General features: G+C 46.0%; 1 protein-coding gene across 3 annotated transcripts; it reads left to right on the top strand.

Annotated features, from left to right (window-relative positions):
- Positions 1–237: 237 nt before the first annotated feature.
- Positions 238–14,108, top strand: lemd3 (LEM domain containing 3). 3 transcript variants are annotated; one of them, XM_037763137.1, is made up of 14 exons: positions 238–582; positions 616–1,717; positions 6,911–6,951; positions 7,435–7,504; positions 7,757–7,830; positions 8,477–8,556; positions 8,665–8,810; positions 9,594–9,695; positions 9,932–10,034; positions 10,233–10,411; positions 10,561–10,642; positions 10,757–10,862; positions 10,963–11,041; positions 11,723–11,901. In XM_037763137.1, the coding sequence occupies exons 1-14, from the start codon at positions 304–306 to the stop codon at positions 11,899–11,901; spliced, it is 2,622 nt and encodes an 873-aa protein (XP_037619065.1). In that variant the 5' UTR covers positions 238–303. The 3 variants fall into 3 exon arrangements, with proteins under 3 accessions (XP_037619065.1, XP_037619066.1, XP_037619064.1); XM_037763138.1 differs by having other exon boundaries at positions 238–564; XM_037763136.1 differs by having other exon boundaries at positions 238–1,717; positions 11,723–14,108.
- The last annotated feature ends 230 nt before the right edge of the window (positions 14,109–14,338 follow it).

Below are 14,338 nucleotides of genomic sequence, written 5' to 3' on the forward strand. Positions count from 1 at the left end.
AAAGTGTTGATAAATGATGATTTGTTAACAGTTTAGTATAAAGTGTTGATAAATGATGATTTATTAACAGTATTATATTATAAAGTGTTGATAAATGATGATTTATTAACAGTATTATATTATAAAGTGTTGATAAATGATGATTTATTAACAGTTTAGTATAAAGTGTTGATAAATGATGATTTGTTAACAGTTTAGTATAAAGTGTTGTATAAAGTGTTGCCGGTGTTGAACGCAGCCCGTCGCCTCCTCGTCCGACGTCACGTCCTGTACCATCCATCTCCCGGAGAGAGAGCAGTGAAGATGGCGGCGGCGCTAGCGGATGAGGATCTGTTCAGAGAGCTGCAGCGCTGCGGCTTCACTCCGCCGGGCCCGCTGACCGACAGCACGCGGCCGGTCTACCTCAAGAAGCTCAAGAAGCTCCGCGACGACCAGCAGCGGAGCGGCTACCGGCTCTCCAAGGCCCGCAGCGGCGCGTTTACCGGAGGAACCGGAGGAGCCGGAGGAGGAGCCGGAGCTAACCGCGGGGCTAACCGCGGGGCTAGCGGAGGAGCTAACCGCGGAGCTAACGCTGCTAACGCGGCTACCGGAGGAGCTAGCGGAGGAGCTAACTCTGCTAACGCTGCTAGCGGAGGCTCCAGCGGCCGTGACGTCACGCAGCTCTCCTCCAGCAGGAGACCCGGCCGGAAGTGCTCCGTCCTCGGCTTCAGCTCCGACGAGTCAGACGCTGAAGCTCCGCTGAAGAGGAGAGCAGGCCTCAACCACCAGAACCAGAACCAGAACCAGCAGAACCAGACCCAGCAGACCAGAACCCGGCCCGGTACCGGGACCAACAGCAACAGCTCTACTCCGGGTTCTGGTTCTGGTTCTGGCTCTAGAGGCGGGTCGCTGGGCTGGGGGGTCCGGGTCAGAACCAGAACCAGAACCAGCCCAGAGGAGGACTATGGTGATGATGATGATGATGATGATGACGATGAGGCCGAACCGGAACCAGAACCGGAGAAGAACTCTCGCTCTCTGAACGGCTGCGGTTCGACTCACTGTACCACCAGAACCGGAACCGGGAAGCGGACCGGGGACTACTCTGACTCAGAGGAGGAGGACCGGGTCGGTACCGGTACCGGGGACCGGCTGGAGTCCAGGCGGAGCCACGGAGCGGGCCGGGCGGTTCTGATGAGGAGGAGAGAGGAAGAGGAGGAGGGGATGAAGAGCAGACTGGACTCAGAACCATCAGGAGGGTCTCGGAACCAGAACTACCCCAGGAAGTCCATCTACGTGTCCCTCTCGGAGAACCACGGAGGACTGTCCGGTACCGGCAGGAACAACCACGTAGAGGACGAGGACGGAGCCTCCCGGACCGGTACCAGCACCGGTACCGGTACCGGTACCAGCACCGGTACCGGTACCAGCAGATTCGCCATCGGGCTCAGACCGCGGTTCTCCTCCTACAGCAGTCTGTCCCAGAACTACCGGGCCAACCACTCCAACCACTCCTACAGCCAGGCGGTTCTGAAGCAGCAGCTGTCGGTACCGGTCCCGGTACCGGAGGACGAGCTGCTGCAGCAGTTCAAACGGGACGAGGTGAGCTCACCTGGCAGCTTCAGCGCTCACTACCTGTCCATGTTCCTGCTCACAGCAGCCTGCCTCTTCTTCCTGCTGCTGGGCCTCATGTACCTCAGGATGAGGGGAACCGGGTCAGCGGAGGCGGACGGAACCAGTGAGTATCTACACCATGATCCAATGTTTACACCAGAGGTTCTGACACCATGATCCAATGTTTACACCAGAGGTTCTGACACCATGATCCAATGTTTACACCAGAGGTTCTGACACCATGATCCAATGTTTACACCAGAGGTTCTGACACCATGATCCAATGTTTACACCAGAGGTTCTGACCACATGTTTCAGTGTTTATCCCAGAGGTTCTGACAACATGTTTCAGAAGTTCTGACCACATGTTTCAGAGGTTCTGACCACATGTTTCAGAAGTTCTGACCACATGTTCCAGAGGTTCTGACAACATGTTTCAGAGGTTCTGACCACATGTTTCAGTGTTTATCTCAGAGGTTCTGACAACATGTTTCAGAGGTTCTGACAACATGTTTCAGAGGTTCTGACCACATGTTTCAGAGGTTCTGACAACATGTTCCAGAGGTTCTGACAACATGTTTCAGAGGTTCTGACCACATGTTTCAGAGGTTCTGACAACATGTTCCAGAGGTTCTGACAACATGTTCCAGAGGTTCTGACAACATGTTTCAGTGTTTATCCCAGAGGTTCTGACAACATGTTTCAGAGGTTCTGACAACATGTTTCAGAGGTTCTGACAACATGTTTCAGTGTTTATCCCAGAGGTTCTGACAACATGTTTCAGAGGTTCTGACAACATGTTTCAGAGGTTCTGACATCATGTTTCAGAGGTTCTGACATCATGTTTCAGTGTTTATCTGAGGTTCTGACAACATGTTTCAGTGTTTATCCCAGAGGTTCTGACAACATGTTTCAGAGGTTCTGACAACATGTTTCAGAGGTTCTGACAACATGTTTCAGTGTTTATCCCAGAGGTTCTGACAACATGTTTCAGAGGTTCTGACAACATGTTTCAGAGGTTCTGACATCATGTTTCAGAGGTTCTGACATCATGTTTCAGAGGTTCTGACAACATGTTTCAGAGGTTCTGACATCATGTTTCAGTGTTTATCTGAGGTTCTGACAACATGTTTCAGTGTTTATCTCAGAGGTTCTGACAACATGTTTCAGAGGTTCTGACATCATGTTTCAGTGTTTATCTCAGAGGTTCTGACAACATGTTTCAGAGGTTCTGACAACATGTTTCAGTGTTTATCTCAGAGGTTCTGACAACATGTTTCAGAGGTTCTGACAACATGTTTCAGTGTTTATCTCAGAGGTTCTGACAACATGTTTCAGTGTTTATCCCAGAGGTTCTGACAACATGTTTCACAGGTTCTGACAACATGTTTCAGTGTTTATCTCAGAGGTTCTGACAACATGTTTCAGAGGTTCTGACAACATGTTTCAGAGGTTCTGACATCATGTTTCAGTGTTTATCTCAGAGGTTCTGACAACATGTTTCAGATGTTCTGACAACATGTTTCAGAGGTTCTGACAACATGTTTCAGTGTTTATCTCAGAGGTTCTGACAACATGTTTCAGATGTTCTGACAACATGTTTCAGAGGTTCTGACAACATGTTTCAGAGGTTCTGACAACATGTTTCAGTGTTTATCTCAGAGGTTCTGACAACATGTTTCAGAGGTTCTGACAACATGTTTCAGAGGTTCTGACATCATGTTTCAGAGGTTCTGACAACATGTTTCAGAGGTTCTGACAACATGTTTCAGAGGTTCTGACAACATGTTTCAGTGTTTATCTCAGAGGTTCTGACAACATGTTTCAGAGGTTCTGACAACATGTTTCAGAGGTTCTGAACCTTCTGTAAAGGAGTCTGATTGTTAAAATAATTCAGAGGACCACCTTCCAGAGTAAATGACAAACTGGGCTTTATATATGTGGGTCAGGTGTTCTGACCCACATATATAAAGCAACCATCACTGTGGTCATGAGTCCAAACTATTCCGGGTCATATCTCCTCACCACACGCTGTGGAGCTTCTACTGATGCAGGGTCGCCTCCAACATCACTTTTGTTTTAAAGGTCCCATATCGTAAAAAGTGAGATTTACATGTCTTTTATATTATAAAGCAGGTTTAAGTTCTTTATATAAATACTGTTAAACTATCAAAACACTCAATATACAGAAACACACACAGCCCGTATTCAGAAACTGAGCGTTTGAAACAAGCCGTCAGGATTTCTGTCCATTTGTGATGTCACAAATATACAACATTTAGACCGTTACACGGTTTTAAATATAAACAGTCTAAATGTGTCCCAGTTTATTTCCTGTTGTAGTGTATGTGAATAACATCAGCTGACAGGAAGTAAACATGGGCACAAACTGTTGCCTAGCAACGCAATTCCGTTGCAATGCACTAAAATGGAGCGTTTCAGACAGACAGGTGAATACATGTATATTCAGACAGAGGGTGAATACAGGTATATTCAGACAGAAGGTGAATACAGGTATATTCAGACAAACAGAGGGTGAATACAGGTATATTCAGACAAACAGAGGGTGAATACAGGTATATTCAGACAGAGGGTGAATACAGGTATATTCAGACAGAGGGTGAATACAGGTATATTCAGACAGAAGGTGAATACAGGTATATTCAGACTGACAGGTGAATACAGGTATATTCAGACTGACAGGTGAATACAGGTATATTCAGACTGAGGGTGAATACAGGTATATTCAGACAGAGGGTGAATACAGGTATATTCAGACAGACAGGTGAATACAGGTATATTCAGACTGACAGGTGAATACAGGTATATTCAGACAGAGGGTGAATACAGGTATATTCAGACTGACAGGTGAATACAGGTATATTCAGACAGAAGGTGAATACAGGTATATTCAGACAGGTGAATACAGGTATATTCAGACTGACAGGTGAATACAGGTATATTCAGACAGGTGAATACAGGTATATTCAGACAGAGGGTGAATACAGGTATATTCAGACAGAGGGTGAATACAGGTATATTCAGACAGAGGGTGAATACAGGTATATTCAGACAGAAGGTGAATACAGGTATATTCAGACAGAAGGTGAATACAGGTATATTCAGACAGAAGGTGAATACAGGTATATTCAGACAGAAGGTGAATACAGGTATATTCAGACAGAAGGTGAATACAGGTATATTCAGACAGACAGAGTGTTTATAGTTTCATATCATTCCAGTATCCTTCCTCTAGCTTTAAAACCCGCCCGCTACGACCTCTGAATAACAGAATACTGTCCATTGGATTTTGAAGAGGTTAATCTAACCATTAGTCAGTACCTCCCCGGCCCACTAGGTGGCGCTCTGAGGCCCGCCAGCAGGTTTATCCCCAAAGTATGTCTACTGGTCTTGCAGCTATTTTGCATCCCCTCTACAGTGATGGTTTGAAAGAGTGATGCGCTCCATGTAAACAGACCTGCTGTGGAGCCTCAACTGTGATCAAGCAGATTAGTTTTTAGCAGGTGTTCTCCAGGTAGTGGCTCGGTTCTGGTCCAAACACACACACATCCGTCCTCTTTGATGTTAGGATGAAGACTGATGTCCAGACCTCCTTGCACACTTGGACTGCAGTCAGCAAATATGATAAAACATTATTTCTGTAAAACGGTCCCTATATCCTGACAGTAGAGAATGAGACAGATAATCTGTGTCCTCCGGTGCTCCTAACGGCTTTTACAAGATTCCACAGCGCCCGAAGGAAGACAGCCAATCAGAGCCAAGAGTTCATCTAACGTACCTGTCAATGACGTGAACTCTGATCAAACGGTCAAACTAGGCAGCGCTGATCAGATATGGATCAATATTCTGTACGTTAATGTCTATTTCTCTCCTCAGATGTTCTCAGAATCATCTTGTAGAGCACTGTTTAGCTGTAAAATGAGAAAGTTTGTGACCCGGCATGTTGAGATCAGTTCAAGGCCTATAGAAGGAGGCTGGGTCACAGGCAGACATGGGTCTGGAGCTCTGGAGTATAACATGCGCAGTATAACTGAAGCTGCGGTCGTGCGTTGCGATTGATTCAATTTCGGTAAGTCCAGACCAGATTTTACTGCGCATGTGTTATACCCCCAAAGATATGACGCGTTGGTTACGCGTGACCCAGCCTCTTTTCCATAGGCCTTGGATCTGTTGAGGAAATACCAAGTACCGCCCACCAGCCGGAGCCACCCTTCTCATGTTACAGCTAAACCGTGCACTACAAGAAGATCCTGAGAACATCTGAGGAGAGAAATAGGCATTAACGTAACAGAATATTGATTCATATTGATCAGCGCTGCCTAGTTTGACTGTTTGATCAGAGTTAGAGAGTCTCAGGAGCAGTGATTGACAGCTACGTTAGATGAATTCTCAGCTCTGATTGGTTGTTTTCTCTTACCTGTCTCATGTGATACTGTCAGGATATAGTGACCGTTTTAAAAAAACAAAATTTGTATCATATTTGCTCAAAGTTACCGACTGCAGCTTCAAATGATGCGTTCCCAGGAAGTCTGCAAGTGCAAATCAAGCCTCCAGGAAGAGAGCCGGTCGTTGATCCCAGCTTTCGTAGAGTCCAAACGGCAGGTTGAGGTTGAAAAATTGATCTTTTACAATTCCGAATAATTTCACTGAAGGATTCACCAGATTTCACACCGTTCCACTGATCCACAGGTTACGGTACCCTACCATAAAATTGAGCAATGTGCCAGCAAAAGAGATGGATGTAAACATGAATGCAGGTTTATAAAATGTGTTTTAAACTGAAGGAAATGTATTCAAGGTGTTTGTTAGACCTCGGTGAGACACAGGTGGGTTAGGGTGAGAAACACTGAATGTAAACAAACACCCACAGAATACCTTTAATTCATTTAATCCTTCACACGATGAAGAAACAGACAGATTATGTGTGAATGTCATGTATGTAGATAGGTGGGGTTTGGAGGGAAAATGAGGAGTACATTTCACATTAACAGTCCGGTATAAAACTGTTTTAGTCTTCTCCTTACTCCATGCTCATGAATTAATGTAGTGCCTGTGATTCTGGTCAGCGTAGTGAGATGGCAGCGCTCCAGGTGCTGAGCTGATGTGGTGAGGTTTCATGTACAGACACTGACTCACGTGTTAAGTGATGTCTGAACTACGCTCACATTCCACCGTCTCCAAACATGCCGCCTTATTGTCAAAGCTTTCCTCCTACTAATCCAGCCTGTGCCTTTACATGTGTGATGGTCGTACGGTGGGCTTCTAGTGATGTTTCTGTCTCTCTCCTCTGTTGCAGTTAAGAGCCACCCTTTTGGCAGCGGGTTTGACGACTCTTATGTAAGTACATATTTTCCTCTTTTAGTTCTGTGTACAGCAGCATTGTGTTGTAAAGTTGTTGTTCCATGTAGTGAGCACATGAAAGGGGGTTGTGTACATTTATCCTGGAATGAGATGTGAAGCGTAGTAATGTATGTGAGAGTGAAGCTCTGATGGTCTCTCTGCAGCCGGTGTCTGTACTCTGTATGGAAGATCTAACCTGTAACACCGCTGTACACCACCAGTGGACTGAGTGTTTCTAGCTGATCGCATCACTCAGCTTCATGAATCACATTATCCCTGTTTAACATGTCAGACATATCGAATTAAATCTATACTTTAATATTATAAACGTAATATTTCTTCAGTGTTTGGATCAACTAGCTTGTGAAAAATAAGATGTCAGGTTTACAGCTATTATTTCAATGTTTCCGACACACAGAGTGCCGTCACAAAGGTCTACACATGAACTAATAAACAAATCTATGTATTTATTATCTGCAGAACAAGACAGAGAAGGACCTGATCCTAAACCTGCTGCTCAATCTACATGACCACTTGGCCCACGTCGCAGGTAGCTATAACCTCTCTGATCTACTCTCTGTGGCTGCTGACTGACTGACTGACTGACTGACTGACTGACTGACTGACTGACTGACTGACTGGCCTTCAGGTCGTACAGCCCAGCCCCTCTGTGCCTGTCATGTCAACATGAGTACTGATCAGTAGAGAAACAGGCTGTGAAGACGTATCGTGTTGGTAGAAGCGGTTAGCAGCAGTTCTTCTTCATCGATGGGTGACTGATGGGTTGATGTTGTGATTGCAGGCCAGCATGACTGTGGAGACCAGCAGCATCCAAACAGGAGTATGTCCATCGACGAGGCCTCTGCGTATCTACGGGTACGTCCACACGTTTACATCCCAACAAACAGGAGCTGAAAGTCTTGATATGTGCATGTCAGACAGGGTGACCTGGGAGCCTGAAGGGTCACTGTGAAGGACTACAGCAGAGTGTGTTTCCTTTGGTTTAGATGTTTTGAATGCAGGATATGAGAGTGATGCTAAATTTGACCCCCTTAGTTACTGTTGCTAGGTCAAACAAGCTTTACTAATGCTGCGTTCACACTACCAGCGACACAGCAACACGTCCTTTTCAAAGGAAGTTGGCGACATGAAGCTACAAACAGACGTCCGACACTTGACGTTGTGTGACGGGAGGGACGCGGTCTCAGCTGTTTTCAGCAGAATAAAGTTATGACTTTATTCTCGTAATATTCTGACTTTATTGTGTAAATCTCAGATGTTGTTTCCCGTCAATGTGGTCCTAATACTCCGTAGTACATTGTCTCTTTGGCCCTCACTGCATTAGACTGATATACTATATACTGAGACTATAAACTGTGTTACCTTCATCACAATGATCACATGTCTTGCGGCTCCAGACAGATGTTTATTTGCCTAAAATGTCTCTTTTGATAATAAAGGCTGCTGACCCCTGGACTAAAGTGAACCAGCATCAGTTTACCTCTTCTGTTCTTCTGTTCAGGCTCAGAATCAGGATTTTGACGGCCTCATTCTTGCTTCTCTGGAGTGGATCATCCGGACGGGCCATGATGTTGGGATAAGGTAAATACCTCATATTATACATATTCATGCTGATCACAAGCCTGGCATGTGACATCTCTACTCACTCTGCATGTGTGTGTGTGTGTGTGTGCGTGTGTGCGTGCGCAGGCTGTCTGGGCAGGTAGCCGACGATCCGCTGACCGACGTGTCTGAGATCTCTCGGCTGGAGTCTACACATCCCAAGATGCCCTTCTCCTGCCGCTTCCGCCGAGCCTTCCTCACCGTCATCAGCAGAGTCTTCCTCATTGCAGCTGGTGAGATAAACAACAGTTAGATCACAGCTGATCGGTGTGATTGATTAGTGTCACTAATGATGACTGAGTGGAAGCGACTGTTAAAAGAACATGAGATGAGAACCAACAGCATGTTTTCCTTTGGCAATTATTATAAGTTTCATTTTCTACTGTAAGAGAGAATAAGAATGGAAGTAAGGATAAGGGAACGTTCTAGGTGAAAACTGCTGCAGCAACACGAGATTAAAACGTCAGCGACTCAGTAAAGTCAGCAGCATTCGTCCTCCGTGGACTGATTCACGTTGCCTCCCCTGCAGCCCGCTGCTGCATGGCTAATGGATAACGGCTAATGGCTAACTGTTACACAGGCCGCATAACAGCTTGTGTTTTGGGAGAGCGGTACAGCACGAGTGAAAATGACCTACACTCAATAATGTGCCTGAACACATCCTTTATGGACACGGCGCTGGAGGAGCTGCTGCTGTTCTGCTAGACAGCAGGGGTGTGACCATTCACTCAGCTCACGATACAATATGGGACCAATAAAGTGACTGATCTGTCTGTTATCTAGAGCATGATAAATCCATCGATCTATTCTCCAGACCAGGTGTCTTTCTTTGGTAAAACCACTAGGAGTCACCAAAGATGGTGAAATCCTTCACAGCGGTGTTTTAAGGAGAAACAGACATGTTTTATGGTAACAGCAGCACCAGTAGGAGAAGCATCAGTGGTGACTGTTGTTTAGCTCCACGTTGTTTGAACCTCAGCAGTGTTTGAACCTGTGAACTCTGTGTGTGTGTGCAGTGGTCGGCTGTGTGTGGAGTGTGGTCTGCTACATGAAGTACCGCTGGAGGAGAGAGGAGGAGGAGACCAGGCAGATGTACGACATGGTGGAGAGGATCATCGGTAAGGAACAACACACCTTCACCTGACTGGAGCAGAGATCAGGAGATAGATGTTTCACCAGAGAGAGTCCGACTCCTCATGCATTAATAACATGGAGTACTAACAGATAGAGACATGAAACCACATACTCAGTATATGTATTTAAAGTATGTGTATCATACAGTATGTCCTGGGGGTTTGTCTCTGCATGTTCTGCTCTTCAATCCTTCATCCTTCCTGACGGTGTTGTTGTGTAGATGTGTTGAGGAGCCACAGCGAGGCCTGCCAAGAGAACCAGGACCTGCAGCCCTACCTGCCCATCCCCCACGTCAGAGACTCCCTGGTTCAGCCTCAGGACCGGTCAGTACTAACACGGACACAGCTTCTGAGTTCAGATAGAACACTTGACGAGGGTTCAGAGAGGTAGAGCAAGTGTCTGTGTGCTATAGCTTTCCTATTTGTGTCAGCATTCATGCTGCTCGGTAGGGTTGTTGTGATCACCTACTGATGGGTCAGGTGAGGAAGATGTGTCGGTACTAGCTGTGTTATATTTTACAGAAAGAAGATGAAGAAGATCTGGGAGCGGGCCATGAGTTTCCTCTCAGCCAACGAGTCCAGGATCAGAAAAGAGACTCAGAGGATCGGGGGAGGCGACTTCCTGGTCTGGAGGTGGATCCAGCCTTCTCTCAGCTGTGACAAGACCTCCTTGATGCCCTCCAAAGTCTGGCAGGGAAAAGGTAACGCACACGGAAACTGTTAGTGTCAGTGTGATTCCACCAGTTACACATGTTGACTGGACCTGATCATCAGCTCACTGAGAGGTTGTCTTTCTGTCTGTCCTCTTCGTCTGTCCTCTTCATCTGTCCTCTTCGTCTGTCCTCTCCAGCGTTCCCTCTGGACCGGAGGAACTCTCCTCCCAACAGCCTGACTCCATGTCTGAAGATCAGAAACATGTTCGACCCGGTCATGTGAGTACCCGTCTCTGCTTCTTGTTGGATGTTCTGTCTGCCTGCGTCTGTTCTCTGAGTGTTTATCTGACGCTCTGCTGGTTCTGCTGGTTCTGCTCCTCTCCGGTTCCTCAGGGAGGTCGGGGAGAACTGGGATCTCGCCATCCACGAGGCCATCCTGGAGAAGTGCAACGACAACGACGGTATCGTCCACATCGCCGTCGACAAGAACTCACGAGAGGTATGCTCCGTCTGTCCCATGAGATGATGATGTCACCCCCTCCCTCCCCCATGCTGCTGGCTGCAGTGATGTCACACTGTGCTTCCTCCTGTCTCCACAGGGCTGCGTCTACGTCAAGTGTCTCTCTGCAGAGCAGTCGGGGAGAGCCTTCAAGGCGCTTCACGGCTCCTGGTTTGACGGTGAGTCACACTCTTAATAACACTGAGAGTTTAGGACTGTTGATGTTGTTGATGTGGGCCTGTTGCTATGGAGACAGGTGAGAAGATGCTATACGATCCAGAAAGTCCAGTTGGAATAATTCATCCGTGACTTGTGAAGGCCGACTGAGTTTAGAGAAACAGACAGGAGAACCAGCAACCTCCTGCTGTGGACGGATTTTAGACACCTAAAAGAATCTACATCAGTTAATGTGTGTGCTATATTTAGAATGTTTTCACAGCCTTACCTCGCTGTCAGACAGCCCTACCTGACGGGGAACTGAAGCTGTTATCTATGCTCTCTTCAGAGACACCAGACTCCATTATAAAAACAGTAATAGTACCTCTCAGAACAGGAGCTGCTGGTCTACCGCTGCCTCCATCGGTTAGTCTGTTGGTGTTACTGTTTGACTTTGGTGAATCTCAACTAACCCTTTAATACACCAAATAAGACCCAATAGCAGAACCAGCATCCAGGTGCTCTTCCTCCGTCACCATCACTGAGCAGATATCTGTATGTGGAGGGTTTGGGGATTGTTCTCCTGCCTGCAGCTGTTGACTCGGCGGTTGATCTGTTGGGATGAGTGTTGCTGTGAACATGTGATGTTAGCTCCTCGTCTGTAGTGATCAGTCAGTGACGGGCTGCTGCTTCTGGTTCTACAGGTAAGCTGGTGACTGTGAAGTATCTGCGTCTGGACCGCTACCACCAGCGCTTCCCACAGGCCCAGGGCTGCAGCACGCCTCTGAAGGCCTCCAGCCTCCACATGAACACCACGAGCACCACGAACACTACGGCCCGCCTGCAGCACCGCGGATCGGCCAACTCTTCAGGCTTCTCATGAGATCAGCGTACGCGTTAGATTTAGCATCGTCCTCTGTGCCCTCCCAGCATGACAGCACCGGTCTGCTGCTGCTCCTTCACTGCTTTATAACGGGGAAGACTTCAGGGTGTGTCTCGGGAGAGCTCTCTTTCTTTCTTTCTTTCTTTCTTTCTTTCTTTGTCGTTTGTTTTTCAGCAGCGGATCGCAGCAGACGTTGTTCAGCGGTGCCGTGTTTGTTTTCAATAATCTTTGTATTAAAATGTCATGGATTTAACAAGGAAGCCAAGTTCTTGTGGAATATTTAAGACGTGTGCAGAGACTCCAACCCTCCCTCCTTCTCTTCCACAGTCTAACTGATGCCATGATGGAGTTCATGTGGGCGCTGTATGGAAATGGCTGCATGTATCAGAGTATGGCTCTATGTAAGCTTTCAGTACAACACGGTGGTGTGGGTGTTGAAGATGTTCGATGTACTCCCTGTTGTTGTTGTTATTATTATTATTATTATTATTATTATTATTATTATTATTATTATTATTCAGATTCTTATTATTTAGTCAGTGAGGGAAGGCATGAACGGACTTGTAGAGGGTGTGCTGTAAATACATGTGAATGGTGGCACAAGCTTTATTACATCCTCCGTATTAAAGGCAAACCATAAGCTCACGTTTTTTCTTGCTGCTCACTTCCCACGGCAGAGTACAGATGTGTATCCAGATGTGTATCCAGAGGCTCCCTGGAGCGAGAGGCTGCAGCAGCACCGACACACACACACACAGACCGGTCCGGCTGGTAGAGCAGGGTATCCGTGGCGATGCTGACTCAGCCTCCGTGTGTTCTCCGTGTTCGGTCTTTCCTTTCCCTTCGTCTGTGATTGTGTTCCAGCATCCAGCAGTAACAGAGTCAGGGAGTGGACCTTTAACCGTCACCTGAGGCTTTCTTCTCCAGATATAATCCAATATATTCCCAAATTATTATGAGTTTTGATTATGTTTATTATTTACCTCCTTGAAGTCGGGTCATTTTCACTGTTGGCGCGTCCCCTCGTTGTGTTTCCAAACCAAGTGGTTGTGTGTTGTCGGACCAGAGGAGCACACAGACGTCCGTGATCCGACCCGACGCCGTCGCTGCTGGTCTCTGATCATTTCATTCTCTTGTAATGATGCTACCACTCTTTTGTTGTCATGAGGAGTACTGTGAGGATGTTTTTAATATTCCAGCCCCCTGTGAGGAGACTGAACTGACTGTAGGGATCCCGGTTGCTTGTGTGTGTTTTTACAGCACCTGTGTGGTCAGAAAACACTAAAATCCAGGCGTTGCCAGACGTAATCTAATTTTTTTTAATGCAGTGAATTGAGAGTTGGATTCAGTATTTGCAGTGTGAAAATTGTACAAATGATTCACATTTCAAATGTTCAACAACCTGCAGCAGCAGTTTGCAGCAGGCGACCCAACCGTGCCTTAAATTTGTGCTTTTTTTAAAGACTGGCGCTGCATCACTGGAGAATGTGCTGGATCTCAGACTTGTTTCATGGTTGAAAGGGTGAGGAAGGCCTGCCATAGATGTAGTTTTGGTAGAGTTTGACATCTTCAGATTTGGTATTTTGTAGCAGTTTCCTTTGATATTAAACCAAATGCTTCTCTCTATTTATTATTATTATTTTTTTTAAATCAGCTGTGGTGATGTACTATTTTAATGTCACTAGACCTGTTACACACGTGTCATAACTTTTTCTTTCATTGAGGATCGACCTTACATCCGCTTCCAAACAACTTGTCAGGATGTGTAAAGATGAGAAAATAAAGTGACCACTTTCTGAAATCAGCCAGTCGATAGTGCATCACTGTAATCTATTTTTGTACGTCTCCAGCCGAGCGGTGCGACTGGCAGCGTCTCAGCCCACGCTGACTGTAACCAGGCTGAATGTAAATGTTGGTTTGATGTGACGGCACTTCTCCAGCCTCGTGCTTCACCTTTACATGCATCCTTTTCCTCTGATGTATTTTATGTAAACACTGTACATTGATATAACTGTAATATGTACTATTATATGCAGCTTTATTTCCATTGCTTTGTATGTTTGGAGTAACCAGTATCCCTAACCTGCTAGCCAGAGGGGGGGGGGGGGTGTACAATACTACAGACATTTAAGAAGATACAGACATTTTAATGTAATTTGTCAATTGTACAAACAGCTCAAATTAAAGGTTTATTAGGAGTTTTTAAACTGTGTGTTGTGCTGTTGTGTATGGAAGCCCACTTCCGCCAGGAAAAGAAAAAAATAAGATGCAAACTGAGCCTGAGGTCGTTATAATATGGAAGCCCATTTCTGCCACTGTGATGGAAAACAAGATCATACAACCATAGTCATGAGAAACTTTATCAAAATAACAACTTAGTATCTCATTCTCTCTATTTTGAGATACTACGTCAATATTTTAAGAAAGTTTCTCATTA

This window comes from Sebastes umbrosus, unplaced genomic scaffold, assembly GCF_015220745.1.
Source record: "Sebastes umbrosus isolate fSebUmb1 unplaced genomic scaffold, fSebUmb1.pri scaffold_164_arrow_ctg1, whole genome shotgun sequence".
NCBI lineage: Eukaryota > Metazoa > Chordata > Actinopteri > Perciformes > Sebastidae > Sebastes > Sebastes umbrosus.